Source organism: Ptychodera flava, chromosome 22 (assembly GCF_041260155.1).
Source record: "Ptychodera flava strain L36383 chromosome 22, AS_Pfla_20210202, whole genome shotgun sequence".
In the NCBI taxonomy this organism is placed as follows: domain Eukaryota; kingdom Metazoa; phylum Hemichordata; class Enteropneusta; family Ptychoderidae; genus Ptychodera; species Ptychodera flava.
In genome coordinates, this window is record NC_091949.1 from 22,325,332 (window position 1) to 22,343,972 (window position 18,641).

Sequence of the window (18,641 nt, forward strand, 5' to 3'; positions counted from 1 at the left end):
TTTTTAGTAGGAGTCTCTACTTTATTACTCTATTCCCAAGTGCCAAATTTGGCAGTGGGTCGACAAATCTCCAGTTCATAATCCCCCTGAATAATGCCAATTCTGCGTAAATTTGACTTGAAATTTTATTAGCAAAATATCATTATTGAGCTCCCCTGGGACTTCTCTAATGCTCTCCACGGCATCGGCAGTGAAATATTTTCAAGCGCTTCTTCAGAACCTCGAGAACGATGTAATGCATGTCGTCTGCGCGTGTCGGAGTGTTTCCCGCCAAAATTATTGACCTCTAGGTTTGCAAAATTTCCGAGCATTTTGGCCACACAAGTGCTGAAATATTAATAATTCAAGTGCGATTTCTGCGATATAAGCTTACGTCCAAATGGACTTTATCGCAGTCGATTTTCAAATAAAAGCAGAACACAATAATGTGGCGGAAACGTCTGACACATTTTGTAAATTTACATTTCCCTGAGATAAAATATCTCTTCAAGAGATTTTTTTAACATGCAGTGCTATGTAGAAGTGGTGAAACAAGTCAATATATTCCGTATTAGGTCAAAGCAAATATCACACCACTTTCAAAAATGGCGCGAAATTACAACTTATCAGATAACGGTTTGCCTGTATATGTAACGTCTCATACATCATGTATCTTACCGCTGTACAAAACATGCTCTGTGGTTTGACTCAGATCAACATTTTGCTAAGCTGAAATTTAGAATTGTTGTAATCAATGTGAGATATCAAAACTCAAAACTGTAAAGCCGAGACCTCGAAATGACTTGTTCCGAGAGAAGATTCTACTGCGAAGGGCTTATACCGCTCAGACTGGAAAATGACTGCTCTCTACGAAGGTACTATTGCGGAGCTTAGGTTTGGTCATGAGTCAGTTGTCTAAAAATCCAAGACTGTGAAATTTGCCGCTTCCCTTAAGGCTTAATAGGTTCTGCTCATGTGTGCAGAAAAGTAACGGTTTTAGCGGTTACAAACAACCGTGGTAATATTCGGTCTCTCAGGTCAGATTCAGACGGCAGCCAAGATGCGGAACGGATTCAAGAAAGTGTCAATGTGAAAAAATTAACACTGTTTACCGAACGATAATTACAATTTGCTAAAAAATTGGTTGTGCATGACACTGATACGAACCGGTAAATGATATATGGAGATTTCCCAGCTAGCATTGTGATTTGACGCCAGGATTTTCCAGACAAAATACTGATCACTTTTTTTCGGGATGTAATCTTTACTTTTGACATTGAACATATATTCTGGATAGAAGTTGTGAAATGTGTATTTCTCACATATTTATTGGCAAACTTAATCTTCACTTCCAAAATACCATTTTCCCGCGTGAAATGTCCGGTTTATGACACATCCGGGAAATTCGTCCAGAGAAATGTCGTCGACTTCTTGTTTTGCGCTGACAAAACAGACAATTTGAAAACGTACATCAGGCCTTGTCACAAGACGGATTTTTCACAAGTCGAGTATGAAGAGATATATCCAAAAAAACATAAATACGGAAGTCGTGGCGATCGCCACGTGAATGATGGGACGTTCTTACGTCACTATCAATATTCTGAAACAAAAGTATAGCAGCGCCCATGATTATCTGTGTACGTACTTTACGAGTGTAATTGGAATGCGCCGTATCAATCATAATATCTCTTCTTCGTCTCGCTTGATGCATCGTTCTCTCGAGATTTTTTATGTACATCAGCAAACAATTTCTTTCGAGAGCATAGGGGATGGGCAACAGGCCGATCGATCCGCCGAGGAAACCCATAAATATTTTTATCGGTCGACTGTCTTTTGCCGCAACGAACGAAATGTCAATGCCACGTTACCTTTATTGAAAGAAAGGAGAAAGTACAGAGTTATATTAGTCTTGCTTCAATATCATGAAGTGCAGACGGTATGACTACTGCCAAAAAATTTGGCGGGAAATGAGAAATGACAAATGATGAGATTAAAAGTCCTAGGCCCTTTCTAGGTGTTTATGATGTATGGTAACGTTCGAATTGCTCCAAAAGTCTATGAGTTTCCCTCTTATTTGGGATTTTCGTAGTTAGATACTGCAGCCAAGCGGAATAATTATAAGATAATGTCCGAAAACTGTCGTAAAACACCGCCACCCAGCTTCATCATAGATGTCCTTTCGTCAGTCCAGTAATCACGGAACGTATTAGCAGAATCAAAAATTTCAATAATATTCCCCTCTAAAGAGAGAGACTGGAAAATTAGCTAACAATTTAGCTCCATCGTTGGCTAATAATTGGCTGGAGAGCCATGGTATCAATTTGGCCCGGGGCCACTCATCTCAAGCCCCGGCATCTTTTATGAGAAGTTCTTAAATGCTCGAATGAAGTAACGTGCTAGGGACTTGATTACTGACAATTCTATATCCAGCCCAGAGCCCCGTAATGTCCACCGAGCCACACTCAGTAATTCCCCCCGATCTTTATTGAAAATAACAGCATATATCACACAATATACGGCGCTTGATTCCCTACAATTTGATGGTTATTGCGTCTTCACATTATGGGCCTTATTTTGTGCATCCCCAAAGGCGATGATATGAGTCAATTTTCATGTCGCCACCGGCCTCGGAAAGATAAAGGCAAACTGTCACCCTTGTTTTGTCTGAAGAAGATTGAAGCAGTTAATTTTGTTGCAAAGAGCCGATAGTGTTTATAAAAGGTTGCTTAATATGCTTTTCAGGTTTTGCAAATTTCGGTGCACATCCAAGGAAAACCGCTCCCAGTCGGAGGCGTGTTGTGAACAACTGCATGGTCGCGTCCGAGGCAAAAACCACGACCCGTCTACACAAACTTAATTTTGTCGCTAATATTTCCCGCAAGCCAGATTTTTTTTCATGCACTGACTCACGAAAGAACAAAACAAATTTTGCAAACATTTCTTTTTTCATGGCGTACATTTATGATTCGAGGCAGTCGTGCATGGTGAAATTGCACTCTCGCGAGACCTTACAAATTCGACTTACTCCTGCTGGGAATTGGTCGGTGGCTTTGGTGTATAGCTAGACGACCGGCTTCTGGTCTAGTAATGTTACAAATCTTAAAGATATCTGTATTTAAGCATATCATTGATATTCTTGTAGCTCCTCTGTATAAGTAGCGATTTCCGTACACTAGCCCTACCTGTCAGGGCGCGTTATCTTCAAGATGTCCAAAGCGACTTCGGTCTTTCGCTCCGACGCCCGACACACATCCGCATGTCGGCCCATTATTAAATTTCCTGGGCAGTTTAAAGTTTGTCAACATTAATTCGCAGCATACCTAGGTGATTTAAAGTATGACACGATAATAAATTTTAATACTCCCGTGTACCTATAGTCTACACGTTTCGTTAGACTTGGCGCAAATCGTTTCCATGGCCACATCGGTGAAAATACTTTAATTATTTGAACATTTTGTAAAAAAAATCCAATATACTAAGAAAAATACAAACCACTAAGCTGATTAATATTTCCTTTGAATTCGTTGTGTGAATTTTCTATTTTTTTATTTTTCTATTTTTTTTAACCAAAATGCATTACTATTTTGGATAGTACTGTAAATGTCATTAGACGGCGACATGCCAAAAGCGTGTTGATAAACTGAACTCAACGGCAACTATGGTCACCTTTTGGCGCATAATAACCGCTCTAATTTGATTCCGTGTCTCTAAGCTGTTTACAACACATTGTCAAAATTGTCACGGACATTAATGTAATCTAATTAAAAATATATGAATGCAATAATGATAGTGTACATTTCATTGAAATAAACCCCAAAATATCGAGATGAGTAATAATTCACCAATTTAAATATTCAATAAAACCTGCATATTCCACCGCCGATCCATGCACCGTAAATTTCGCCTCCAATATAAAAGCGGTAAAGAGTTATACAGTCGATCAAATTCTTAATTTTAAAACACGAAGGTAATTTACGGAGCTGGAGAACTAATTTGTAGATCGCTTAGTTTACACTCGGGACGTCTCGTGGTATATTGAAACACGATTAGTCATTGGACCTAGTTTATGTTTCTCTAATAATTCATAGCCCGGTCTTAGCTCACCCCTCTAACTTGTTCATTACTGAATCTAATTAATTCGGGCATGGCAATTACACAGTTGATGTACATGTTGTCTTCCTTTCGTCGGCAGAGCTCAGCTTGTACTTGACTCCGAACAGAAAAACAGTGCTTCCATTTTGTGTATGTGTGTGTCAGCCATTCCCTCGTGTGGGGTCCGGCAGTTCTTGCACCCTCGGGATGCTGAAGTCAGACGTTTTTGTGACCTGTCCGAGCGAAATAACACTATTCATTTTGAGACTATCTTGAATAAAAGACACGAAATGGCCTCGGACAATAGTCCGGTGACTGAAATGAATTGACGAATTTATCGTACAAGGCTAACATAAACGCTCTGAAATTGAAAAAATGGACGCGAAAGAAACTATCTTTTTTTTTGAACACAATGCGATTATAACGGTTAAATTCAGTCAAGGAACAAAAGTAACTCTGTTTCGTTACTGCTAAAAAACTAGATGATTTGAGAGATCCAACTTGTAGCCAACGTACGAGAATCATAATTCGAGATAATTCTCTCTCTTTTGAATTAAACCACACTTTTCTGTTTAAAAAGGATCGGTTACACACACATTAGTCGATCCTTTTAAAAAACAATTTGAAACTTGTTTGGAAATCGTAAAGCCTCCTGGAAAGGGCAATACAAAGGCAGCTTATACCGTATAAATGCCAGATCATGTAAAACATATACGTCGAATCTTCCCACAGCAAGATGTAATCCAAATACGATTTTTCTGACCGTATCGCCGGTCCGATGACTTATCATCGTCGAGGGTTTTCCCGATTCCTGAGCGCTGCTTGATTCTATTCCCTGTTCAACTTTCATTCAAATTATCGGATACTAAGTTTCATGCCAAGCGCCTTTAATCAAGTTTGCTTTGCTCTTTGGTAGCCATCAGAGCGTGTCGATGTTTGCTGTGCTCATAGACTCGCCCAATGCATTTCAATCTAGACGCCGTGCCTTCATTCATTACTAGGAAGGCATTAGCAAGCTGCGACTCAATTTTCATCTCACGACTAGGAATTTCCACAACCATGTAATTATAATCCTGCTGCGTGTAATGAACGACAACACTGCCGCTATCACGACAGGACAGAGTCCAACAACATCAAGCCAACAAAAAACCGTCTTTTATGTGTACATATGACAACGAACTCATGTGTCATAATTTTTTTTGCCTTGTTAGTCGTATTTATTACACGTATCAGAGTGAGTTTTCCTTCCAAGCACCAGCACTATTAAGAAATTCCAGTTTTAAAAAAGCAAATGTGAAATTATCATGAGCGTATACGATGCATATTCTATTGATATCAATAAGGCATTTTCCACATAATGATAAAATACAAACGCCAAAATGACCATGCGCTTTCACGTATAAGAGCCATTGTATTGCAATTTTCAAATTTCAATTGATAGCGTTCATTTCACCCTCTTCTGAGATAATTGACGGTACGTGTCCATCTAATTCATACAAACATCTGCATATTAGTTCAAAATTATATTTCGCTTGAAATAGATGTAACCTTTGTACCTGATCAATGTCGCATCGCAAACGTTACTCCATGCGTTAAAATTTAATGTTTCGGTCGGAATTAAATAAGTAGAAAGAATATCATTGGATCCTGAATGTTAGTATGTTAATCTAAGAATATGAATCACTGAAGACAGAAATATCGACTTTCATTACGTTTTGATTATCTTAGGGGAGGGAGGTGACACAGGGATAAACTTGAACCTCAACGTGTGCAGCGGTTAGCGAACAGTTTACGGTCGGGTTGAACAGGGTGCATGATACAGAGTGGTACCAGGCAAACTTTGCCAACTCGAATTCTACCGTAGAACCACTATCTGCCAGAACTGTGGAACTTGGATAAACAGCCCGTCGCTTATAACATTAAGGTTGCCCAAGGCCATGTGAGCCGATTGGCCCCAGGGCAGGCTGGGGATCGATAGTGTGCCTTTCAGTTCGTAGCCTGACTTATTAAGTGTTGTAGAGCTCTCGGAATAATACATTTACGTATCCATTACATAGCTTGGAATACCAATAAAGATAGGTATGTGGAAAGCCTACAATAATACCATCAAGTAGGGGACCAACTGACACCATCAATTATATTCCAAGTCAAAACTACAGGTATTGATAGAAACCCTTGGATCTTTGTGACTTGTAGCTAGCTGGACCTCAGCGAAACACCCGCGTATAGTGTTTGAGTGAAGTTGTACACTACAATCTATAGAGCTGCTGAACTCACGGCAACAGGAAAGATCACGGTATGACAACGCAAAGGCTAAGCGCAGTTTCATCCGGAGTTGGAAAAGAACAACTCCATAGCCTTGTTCGATTGCGATTTGCAACTGAAATGTACATTCAGATGATCAAAAATTCTCAAACCTGTGTTTATCAGCTGAATATGTAACCGTTTCGGCAAGTGGCGCAGATTTTGTCAGAGTCTTTATTGAAGAGCTCGGTGCGCTCGAAAAAAGTTTGCTTAAATTCTACTAGAGAATTTGGTCGACGGAAAAAGCAAAACTGCTCAAGTGTACCCGGCTTTAAGGTTAAAAAACCTGCGAACAGCTGGCCAGCATCACTCGCTGCGAGACTGCTACACCAATACGGCTGCATTTTTATGACCACGCATGCAGCCCATCTCTCCAGGGGCGGGCTGGTACCCGTCGCTCGGGCAAATTTATAGCTTACTTACCAAAGTTTACGTTTTGGCTTTTTATTTTGTATTTTAAAATTGGAAGTCTGCCGTTTTTTGGGATCCACGTGTCCCGGCAGTATGACGTGTCGCGAACGCGCCATAGTATAGCAGAAGGCCGGTGAAGTGGATGATTGGAGCGGCTAAGCTAACGTGATATCGCCCAACTCGTTTGATTTAACGCTACTTATGTCCATAATCGCTCCATCATAAACCGGATCAAGTTGTTAACATGTGTGAAAACACATACTTTTTTTGTCCGGAATCGAATTCACAATTTTCAAACTACCGCACTTGAAATTGCCAGTTGACTATCCGATTCGATCTGATCAGCGCAGTGGGATATGACTGCGATCGGTATATACTTGGGAAAAAAGTTGTGGGCGAGCGTCTGATGATTTTTGTATCCAATTTCAGTCTGACAAAATCGATGGCGAGCAGAAATCCAATCATTTCAATTGCATTAACATCTGTCGCTATGCGACACCTCATATATCGGCTAAATTTCAACACGATGGCGACTGTGCTAAGGGCGAGTTTTTTCAAACTCAGATACTCATCGATATTAATAGCGAGTGCGATTGTTTGTTATATAAAGTTTCGCGATTCCGCAATATGGCCCATGTTGTTTGAAATCAGTAACGCGTCTTAACACGTGAACACCACGGCAAAGTTAAAGCAGAAAGAAACAAGTTTGTGCGTATGTTCCGACTGAGACCCGCAGTCAAGAACTTTGAAAAAACTTTTTTGGAGCGCCGTTCATGCACCCCAGCCTACTCCGTAGAAAAAAATACTGTAAACATATTGTTGTTAATACTTTGATTTTTTTTTCATTATATTAATAAATTAGCGGTAATCTCTTTTGAAGCTGATCAAACGTCAAAACCAGTGACAATACACATGGATCTTTGAAAGTTGAAATTTATTTGCTGCAGTGGGAAAGGTTAAAACAACGCGCCTTGTCTTTTCGTTGCGAAAATTGAAATATTTGCCGAGGGAGTTTTCAGGTACTGAGTGAGAACTGCAAGTCAAAGAATACAAATGAGCTCAATTTAAGAGTTACAAAGGTTTGATACAAAACTCTCAAGGAGCACAACACGATCGCATACTTCGGTATTGGATTTCTTCATTGACTTAGCCCAGTGGATCAAGATACCACAAATAAACTAGCGTATATGGTTTTGATTTAGATAAACGCGCCGCCCCTATTCCCTATCAAAATGTTAGTACACCAGGACAAATAAAAACAGTCAGTTTTGCTGTACTCTCCCCACGGAGATTAAACGCTTCGGTGCCGGATTTTGAAAAAAAATCTTGATGGTCAGCGATGATTGTCTGACCTCCGACGATGGCTGCTGCAGTCTCTTTGGAAACTGTTGACCCGATGTTGAACGCCATGTCAAGACTCTCCTGTCAATGTCGATTTCTTGATGAATAAAACAGATCAGCAACAATGTCGAAAATGTTTACAATTTATCTCTAAATACTCATAATTTTCTCGCCACTGCGACTTGTTTATGAGGTCTTAATAGTGATCGAATGAAATCAAATTAAAGCGGGTACGGTCAAGCCAGGCTGTGCTTCACACAGATGAAGACGTTGCCACCGTTGATCCACAATTCTTAGGACACGTCTCACAAAAATAATTTGACCTCTCCATACATCCTTCGAGGGGAAAAAAGTCCATTCTCACTGGTTCTGGCTGTCAACTTTAAACAGCAATGGCCGCCTGCTCAGTGTACCGACAATTTGTCATGGCGCACTCGATCTCAGGGAAGAGCTAGTAACATGTAACGAATTACACCAGACAAAATATCCGCAGATATTAATTTTCGGAAAAGTCGTTTCTATGACAAATCGTACGCTTCTTTGTAACAGTAATTTAGTCTGGTCCGTGTTTCCTTGATCCACGCCTAATGCAATGTGACTGAACAAATTGCGTGACACAGGCACTACCAAGTACTTACATGCATCAGTCGAGAGCGTATCAAATTTATTAGGCATGGCCAACTAATGTTTTTCCAAGCTCCCTGTGAAACACACCACTCATTTAGATTGGTAAGTTAGTCCAGAGAACAGTGCCCTTGGACCATTTTATGAGATCCCTGGAGGAAAGAGACACCGCTCTATTTACCGTCCGCTCAGAAGATTTCCAAAACCAATAAAGTGAAAATATCCACTGGGCTTTCTCGATTTCAAAGTTTTTTATTTGAGGAACGTCAAATTGTGCCTGCTCGTGTAAACTTCATATCTGCTACCTAGCCATTGACAAAAAGCAGTTTATTTACCTTCTGTTTCGGGTTTCTATAGAGAAGTAACCGATATCGAAATCTCGCCGATCTCTATATCACTTCCGGAGATAGGGAGAAGAGAGCTACGAACGCGAGAAAAAATAGCTGGGACTTCTGACAAATCTGATGCGGGAGAGAGTGATGCAATCGACAACTGTGTCCATTTAGGCTTCGTTCTGACAGATAAAGTGCAGCATGTGATGCGGCGATCAATCTGTGAAGGTTGTCATCCCAGGTATCGCTTTGCTCCGACTATTCAAATTAACCGGCTAATAACCAAGTTCAGTGGATAAGCCAAGCGTGTCCAATCCTCGGGATCCGCTAAAGAGGGGAGAATTACTACGATGGTTGGAAATTCAAATCACAGATAAACCTTTTCAATCAACACCCCAAAGAAAACAGGCGTCCTAAATCAAATTTTTTTCCTGACAAGTCAACACTCACACGTGTCCTATTTTCCAGTGGTTTTCGATCAGTAATGTGCAAATTGTGAATACCCGTAGCAATCTTCATATCATTTAACTTCAGCACATTAAACTCCATGGTTGGTCACTAACACTTGAATTCGATCGTAGGGCTATTAATCTAGGCTATTTTGCAATTACGATAGGGTGGACACATAGTCCTTCAGGAAAGGTCCTTCATCAAAATAATTTAATTGCACCAAATTCTTTTAAATTCAAGATGATGCACTAATGCAATTCCGTCCGTTCGCCATTCTCTCTCTCTCCCTCCCTCCCTCCCCCTCTCTCTCACTCTCACATATATATCATTTATATGCAAAAACGGTGTAATAAATAGTCATATAATATATATATATATATATATATATATATAGTTATAGTTATATACAGTTATATACTAATGATTGAAGGATGCATGAAACTTAAGTAACAGACATTATTGTACGTGAAGTAATTTGTTATTATTGTTTATGACGCTCTGCTTTTAGCATAGGGCACTGTAATTTCCCACGAGGACATCTGTATATATATATATATATATATATATATATATATATATATATATATATATATATATATATATATATATATATATATATATATATATATATATTGTGTAGTTATTTATATACATATAAGTATAAGTATAATAAGTCTTATGGTGCATTGTACGTAGAATGTGTGGATAACACTCGCCCACTGTGATAGGGAATTGAGAATTGAAAACGTTTAGGAATTAAGAAAGCTATTAATATAAAAGTCATATGGTACAATTATCTCATTTTTCTGTTGATAAGCTGCAGCATGCAGTGCTGAACTAGATATCGCTGTGACTTATCTTGGAAACGTTACAGTTTCACATTATGCGCTCGGAATATGTGAGATAAAGTTGAAAGAGCACCGAGGAGTCACGACGCTAGTGTCAGGCGCATCAGGCTAACATTGAAACGCTATCAGGGCTGGGAATCTCATGAGCAATCCCTTCTGCTTGCAGAACACCACGACAACACCTCCAACGGTACTCTCAGCCCACCGGAAGAACACGATCGAAAACGAAGCCGGCCGACGTACACGTCCGAACAGATTGAGGCTCTGGAAAAGGCGTTCGACAGAAATCACTACTCAGATTCGGGCTATGGAAGAGACGATGTCATCACGAAGACAGAGGTGGGGGCAAGTAGCATACATGAATTCTAAACTGTTCTCTGATTTCAGCCTTAGGTCTGGGAAGAACGAAAGTTTAATTGGGACGAAAATGTAGGATTTTCGGCATTAACACGTTTCAATGAGACACAATATGGAAACACATTCAGACTATCGGCAAGTTGACGTTCAGGTTACATTTTGGCTCTTTCAAAACTGATAGGTATAGTTTGGTTCTCTTTCAAAGGAATGAAACTTACTTATCACCATTGAATATTTTAACGGTCTATAAAAAAACCGTAATTCAGGAAGCCGAGCAACGAAAGAGAGTGATGCTGAATTCATTTTTGTAACGACAAGTGAAGTATTTAATTTTATTGTTCTACTATACCGATGTAGGGTCAGAATTAGTAAACTTTCTCATTCTTCATTTTATTTCACAGCCCGGTGTAAATGAATATTCCAGTCTGGCGCCTCTCACACCGGTTTCTATGCTACAGGAATCCAAATCTCCGTTGGTGCATGCGCACAGTGGACATGGCCACGGACATGGCCACGGCGCCATGGTTAATTCACCACAACACAGCCATAATGTAGCCCCTTCATATCAAACAGGTCAGTCCGGAAATTGTTAGGTCTCCTTTGAGCGTAAATTTATTGGCTTCCCAGGACATTTATATCTATGAGCTTCCTATTTTAAATCTTCGACAATGCCAGTGAGTCTACTTGCCTATTTGTCACAGAAACTATATTTCAAATGTTCGTGATTGCAGTGGTCAAAGTAATGTAGAAGGCAAAGCCCTAATTCTACCCAGAATGACAGTGTTATTCCAAAATTCGCGGCAATAGTCCTTCTAGGATTCTGCGCTCGGCATGTTTTGTAAATGAACATTGGCTAGATTCACTGTAATTTCGCAACAGCAAGTCTCAAGACGAGTAAGGAGGGAGCAAGATTTATCGCCGGTATTGCCCAGGTTGCAGACGACAGTCAATCTGACCGTATGTAATATATGTTCATTTCAGGTCCATGTCTCACAGGCAATAACTCACCACAGCCGACCCAAACAGGCGGCGGTACACCTGGTTCAACAACGCTCACAGTTCTTCAACCGGTCGTGTCAAACAACGTGTCAGGTTACATGAGTGAAAGGTCGTCGTTGTCACAGCTAGCACCGAACAATCCTGGCTTTGGACAGTACTCAGGTACCTGACCATTTCTATTTTTGGTACAGCGGTAACGACGAAAAAGCGAACGTAGACACAGTAATTTATATCTGCTTAAAAGAGGAAAGATAACAGAGAGAGAGAGAGAGCGATTGGCTTAAACTGATATCATGATTGAGGTAGACACATACATACTGGGTAGCAACAGAGACGGAAACGGTGAGGGAACAGACACCGAGAGACAATCACAGAAAAAAGTGACCGGGAACGAGGTGATAGAACGAAATAGACTGAGCCAGCATGAGAGAAAGGTGTAACATGAGGTAGAACAAATGAAAAAAACAAAACAAACAAACAAATATAGTTTATGTCAAAAATCTGCTTAGTGGCAGTTCCGTCCGAGAAATGCAGGATTTCACCGACCCCAGTCAGTGATGATGATGATGATGATGATGATGATGATGATAAAATGATATTATGATATTAAAAATGCAACGTCCAATGTAACGTCTAAACGATTTACCAAATTTACTGCGGGTAGAGATTTTATTTAACTGAAAGCGTATTCACAGATAATACAAATATGAGAAATGTTGGGGCGCAAAGGTAAAGAATGTGAAGGCGGAAGGGAATGACGTCATTAACCTGGTGAATTTGTGACTTTTGTAGGACAAACACGAGATATGAGTGCAATTCACGGTTACCCACCTGTCGCACCAACAGCGCCACAGAGCGGCTATCCAGCCAGCACAATGTCCGGATTAGTCCCACCGTTAGTCTTGCCGCCGGGATCGGGAACGTACTCTGGCAGAGAAGGTAAGCTATTTTGTTTGCCCGATATTGTGCGTGGAAACATTCGAGACGTTGCATTACAGTAGCCGAGAAGTGCCATTCTAATACCGTAAGGTTTCAATATTTCTAAATATTGATCTTTACGTATTTGAAAATGAATCTTATGATGATTCGGTATTATTACCCCATTGTTACAATATGGTAAACGGCTTCATAAAAGCGACTTTGCATTAATTTTGTCCTTTTTGTCCTTTTTCAGCAACCGACTATTCATCACAGTTTTCATCAGTCCCATATACGCATGCGCAGTACTCTTCAATGTCCAGCATGTCAAGTCACTACAGTGATGCATGGTCGCGATATGGATCACCTGGGCTACTGAGTAAGTCGGCCATTTATTCTCAAAACTTGTAATTGGCGAAAGGACATTTAAAGGGCAGACTTGCCCCCTGGAGACGATAATGCAGACAGCGAAATATCCGAGGCAGCATTTGGATTAAAACTACAAATGACTTGGAAATAGTTTCGTACAAGTGTCCCCGCGCCACGGAAATGACACATTATTTCTAAATTCGTTCATTTACAGCTCGGCGCCAGAGGGCGTGATTACTTGCCACTTATCAAATAGAATGCAGAATGAATTCCACCCAGTGCCTTCCACACTAAGAAATTTTATTCCTTTTTGTTTGAATTTTGTTTCAGATAGAACTTGCTCATGATCAGGTGAACAGAATGTGATATAGCAATAAAGGACTACCATGTGCATTGAGTGCTGCAACGTGGAGTTACCTGCTGACGACAGGGACTTCCGTTCGTCAGTGTTGCTGTCCATATGAAAATGTTCATTCAAATACCGTTGGCACAAATCTCTAACCGGACATACTTCGATCAACACGATCTCCACAATATTAAAGTAACCCACATCTCCTATAAGCGGTGAAGAAAATTTCGTCGTTGGCTTTCACACTTGTCCTTAGTAACCGAGGGGTATACACCATGTGACAAAGCAGGGCTCTACGTGGCACATGCGTAGTACATTCAGACCTAATGCCAAATCTTTCTTGCCGTAGCTTGTACTAATTTTGCGACCAATCAAATCAAATCCAGCATGACAATACTGAAACTGCCAATCATTATGTTTCAACTTTGACCCACCTGATCGCATATATTTCAATTAATCTAGGCATTTCAACATGTACAATAAATCGACTTTTTAAAAACATATACATTTTAACCGAACGTTTTAAGTCCATCTTACAGAGCTCTATCATTATCTTGGACTTTTTTTAAAAAAAGTTTTAACTCACATTAAAATTATTTTATTATGTAAATTACCTCAAGTTTGAGACTGCGCAAACGGCTTCTACTGAAATGATGGTCTAGGCGTCTTCACTGCCACAACAGTGACGTAACCGTTGTAATGTACTTAAATTTTCAAAGTAGTTTATAAATACAAAACTAACTTGTACGAGGTGCAATGTACAATATGATGATGGAAGAGAGCTTTTTAAGTGGAAGGAGATTACGATATAAAGCAAGTCTGCTAATCCCCCGCGAAGCAAGGGGAGTATTATCCAAAAGAGAGAAATATGAAGCTGAAAAATGAAAAAAAAAATATTTTGTTTTATACCAGTATATACTTCTATCTGTTACTTTCATTTTGATTTTAAAAAGTTATCTTTCTGTTGTTTTTTTGGAGATTTTTCAATATGACGGGAGGGGTTCTGTGGATTTCGTATCTGCGATATATATCAAAAACACAGCATTATCGAGTATTGCCGTAAAACACAACCAAAAACGTATCAAGGACCAATTTCAGTTTTAGGAGAACCAGAAGTGAAGAGAAGGACAATGGCATCAAGAGTAGATATTAAAGCACAGATTCGACCACTTTAGCAAGGATTTGACATTGAAAGTGAGATCATAACATTGGCATAAAAAACCCAGATTTAACCCGGAAAAATGTACAGGAATTTGACAGTGGTATCAGCAATTTATAAATTATAAAGGAGAACTAATGTGAGAGACAGATATGTACTTATGCATTTTTGCGTTTAGTAAAGTTGAACTTGGTTTTGAATTATAAGTGATGTGGTTTACGATGACCAGTTGTGTGAGCAAGCAATTCCATGAGAAACGATCATACTATACAAGCATCGGCTTAATAGAGGTTGATATCAATAATGGCAGCCTATATGGAATCAATAATCTAATACTGAGCATTACTATCCCAACCGAAAAACTATACTTTATTTTTATTTCAACCAACACTCATAACATCTCCTGATTATACACAATTCTTTGAGGTCCAAATGACCCTGATGAGCAACGCAAAAATATAATCCTGTCTTAAGTTTATTTCTTAGAGTTTACGTACAGTTGTCGTTTTTACCTGACTGTTAAAACAGTTTAAAACGTTTTTTCTTTTGTATATATATGTGACGTCATCGAAAGAGCATTCCTGCTGTATTTTGACTCTCTTTCACTTCAAAATATATGCAAATGATGACCTTCAGACCTCGGAAGGAAGTGTTCAATCCCCCAGACTAGCATAATATTGTTTTATCACATTAGCTCAGCTGCCACCGTGAAAAGTAGAATCGACCTATTATTAATTAATTACAGAAAAATATGCTATCTTTGTTATTTTGTGCGGTTCTACCAATTATATTTTCGAAGTGAAAGGGAAGTACAATGATACTATATCGATACTCAGGACTTAACATTCTTCGAACGATACTTAGTATCTTTCGTTTTAAATTATATCTGCTAATCTGTATACTTTCGTTTTTTTATGTAACCTAAAACATTTTTTTATATTTTATTTCTATATCATAGACATAATTTTTATTATACATATTTGGTTTTAGATTCGTGACTTTTATCTTTTTGTTCCCGCCGCACAGTCTTGTGATTTTAACAAACTGTAAAAACTAGTAATAAGCATGTACCTATGCAATGGGAAGCCGCCCTATACAGTTTTAATTTCACAGAAGTCCCCTAACCGTGACAGCTTTGTCCAAAGATGTAACTTTCAACTAATATTTCAAATATTACTAACGTTTTTTTTTCATACTATGTCAAAACGTGTTTTTATCACATGTTGTAAAATGTAATGGGACGCTTCTACACAATAAAGACTGTCAATTGTTACTTTGATATGCTGTCGGTTGCAAGACGTCACGTATTTAGAATTGTACAGACGGACATACAGACAGACAGACAGACAGACAGACAGACAGCCAGACAGATGGAGATAAAGGGAAGGACGGAAAGAGAAGAACTGAGGACAAGGACTTGTTTGACGACAGTGTGTGAAAAACGACAGCAGCATCTTTACGTAGATAGACGAGGAAGTATAGATAGCTGCACGACGGTGAAATGGAGAGAAAAATAATAATGGATAAATGAATAAGGTAGAAACGTGATGTCAGAAAGGGAAACATACAGACATGCGTGTTTCCAATGAGGACGTGTTAATGCAGCAGATCGATATAAAGTGATGGGAAAATGTAGACAACGTTCAGAAAACACTCCATCGTGGTAAAACTACATTAATCGTACGATAGGTTGATTATTTTTTGCAAAGAGACATTAATTAATCGAAATAGTCAGAAGCAAAATGGGAAACAAAGGCACAGCGAAAGACCAGTCACGATAAGTATACAAGTCGTGAGTAGTTAATTACACGGACAGACATATGTAAAAAGCTACGTGGTCCTAATATGTATAAACAAATGAAAATTCGCCCAGGAACCTCTGGGACATGCAATGATGACTTTGCAAATGTTGTGTGTTTTCTGTGAACATTAAACACAGACAATGACAGACCCAGCGAGGACTGACGAGGGATTTCTGATATGTGATGTAGACAGAAACGAAACCCAGATCATTGCATATCGGTGAGAGAGAGAGAGAGAGAGAGAGAGAGAGAGAGAGAGAGAGAGAGAGAGAGAGAGAGAGAGAGAGAGAGAGAGAGAGAGAGAGAGAGAGAGAGCTGATCAGAAAAGTCATATACGTGGACAATAGACCGAAAACAGAGCTAAGATGTAAAGGCACACCAAAGCAAAAGCTGTACATTAATGAAAAGCCTCAATATTTGAAAAAAAAAGAAAGAATAGGATCGTATAGGTGTATTAAAACTTTGAATACATTAATCGTAACGGCTATACAGGACTAAAGGAAATAAACGGGGTCTATTTGATATTCGCAGCACGGTCGTCTTTTCTTTTTAAATTGACACATCCAAGATATGGAATATCATCTGGGAAATATTAGGCCAGCATATCTGACTTCACTGTGAAAGCTGTGAATTAACCAACATGGACTGTTCTGATGAGGAATAAATAAGTGATGAAGAAAGTACCAGCGAGTTCCAGCGAGTCGTTTTGTTATTTAAAGTGTCATCTTCTGCCAACCTGGCTGAAAAAAGAGGGTTTTAATCATCTTTTGTTGGTGTCAGCTGCTTTCAACCGACTCAACAGGCGACGATACAAAATTAATTCCGCTGTGATAACCGATGGGATAATAGGAGTTCCTAGCTATTGTTTTTCCAGTTGACAATAGGAAATTACTGAATGATACGCCGATTAGACTTCATTTAGTAAATCAATTAATTACCAGTTTTTCAAATTAAACAGCCATTTAAGTAGCGTGCTGAAATAAAGAAACAGGTGGCTATTGAATGCACGAGTGGTTAAAAACAAAAACGCTTTGCAACACATGAGGAAATGAGCAAGAGTAGAATTGTAAGGGGGCGCCCTTCTTCCCGTGGCGATATCCGGCGAATCAAACGTCAGAAAAGCCACCGATAATGTACTTGCCTGATTCGGACTGTAGCCTTTCATAGCATTTCAAGAGCCTTTGCACACAGGTCTTGTCGACACTTAGTGTACATATTTTCTTTTAAAGAATACAATATTGAGGGAAAATGTCCCCTGTGTTGTGTTTACCGGCGCAATGCATTTGAAACAGATTAATTTCTCCCGGGCATTAGGCGTAATTGTTTCGCTGTAATTACGAAAATTAAAAAAGAGGGGCTAATGTTAGGTCGACATCCCTTTAACAAGTTTTATTATCATTACCATCATCGTGGGGCTGATGAATTTCTCATTGATTACACGGTATTCCCTGATACTATAAGGAAAATATTGGTTAAAAATGCATGTATGAATAGGTTAGATTTCATTTTGCTAAGCAATTAAGTCGAAATATCATTAGCTCTTAGACTAAGTAGTGATCATGGAATTCATAACGATGTTTTTTTGGGACAATTGTCAGAGCTTAATCAATATTGCATGTATTAGCGTACACGTATGCATTGATCAAGTCGTGGACGCTAAACGTAGGCATATAGACAAACTCAAGCACCATGTCCTTGAGATCTAAAAATAAAACTAAATTTTTCTAATCAAATTGGAGATAATTCTCGGACCACTGAAGACAAAAATCTACTCTGCAAGTTAGACTTTTAGTTGCCAATGTTAGATATTCCACAAATAATGCGACAGTCTCATTACTGCAACTTATCAGCAATTACAGAGAGACAGAAAAAAGTGTGGTGTCTTCAACGTTTCATGTCTTCATACAGAATGTTTCTGTGTTGCTAACAGTGTTCTATCTCTCCATGATATGTGCCCTTTTCTCGTCTAAATTAACTTTGCAAAGAATAAAAACATTTCATGAATTGTGAAACGCATGTCTCGTCTCTTACGACACTTATATCACTTCTTGTAAAATTACTTCTAAGTTTTCGTTTTGGTGTACACGTTCATTTTCAAATCCCTCTCCGCTGTACACCAGCACTGTATCTCTAGTCTATTCACATTTGAAACATTTTAAAGTAATATGCCTCTGTTCTGTAAAATCAATAGTTACCTATGTGTATAGCAGAACAGTCTCACTACTAAAGAAGGATCATTCGACCTTTTTGCTTTACTGAAACCATAATTGTTATCTTTAAAAAACATTCTTTCAGGACTGTGCTGGA

General features: G+C 39.1%; 1 protein-coding gene across 21 annotated transcripts in view; it reads left to right on the top strand.

Moving 5' to 3' along the window:
* The window catches only part of LOC139122960 (paired box protein Pax-5-like), an 88,415-nt gene extending 72,604 nt beyond the window's left edge, over positions 1 to 15,811 (top strand). For 7 of the 21 annotated variants that reach the window (XM_070688875.1, XM_070688874.1, XM_070688877.1 and 4 more), the window contains 6 exons: positions 10,548 to 10,720; positions 11,140 to 11,311; positions 11,720 to 11,899; positions 12,530 to 12,676; positions 12,912 to 13,034; positions 13,355 to 15,811. In XM_070688875.1, coding sequence (XP_070544976.1) covers positions 10,548 to 10,720; positions 11,140 to 11,311; positions 11,720 to 11,899; positions 12,530 to 12,676; positions 12,912 to 13,034; positions 13,355 to 13,371 — 812 coding nt within the window. In that variant the 3' untranslated portion in view covers positions 13,372 to 15,811. Of the gene's footprint in view, positions 1 to 10,547; positions 10,727 to 11,139; positions 11,312 to 11,719; positions 11,900 to 12,529; positions 12,677 to 12,911; positions 13,035 to 13,354 lie in introns of all 21 variants that reach the window. The other 14 variants (XM_070688867.1, XM_070688866.1, XM_070688865.1 and 11 more) reach the window with 3 other exon arrangements.
* Positions 15,812 to 18,641: the final 2,830 nt, after the last annotated feature.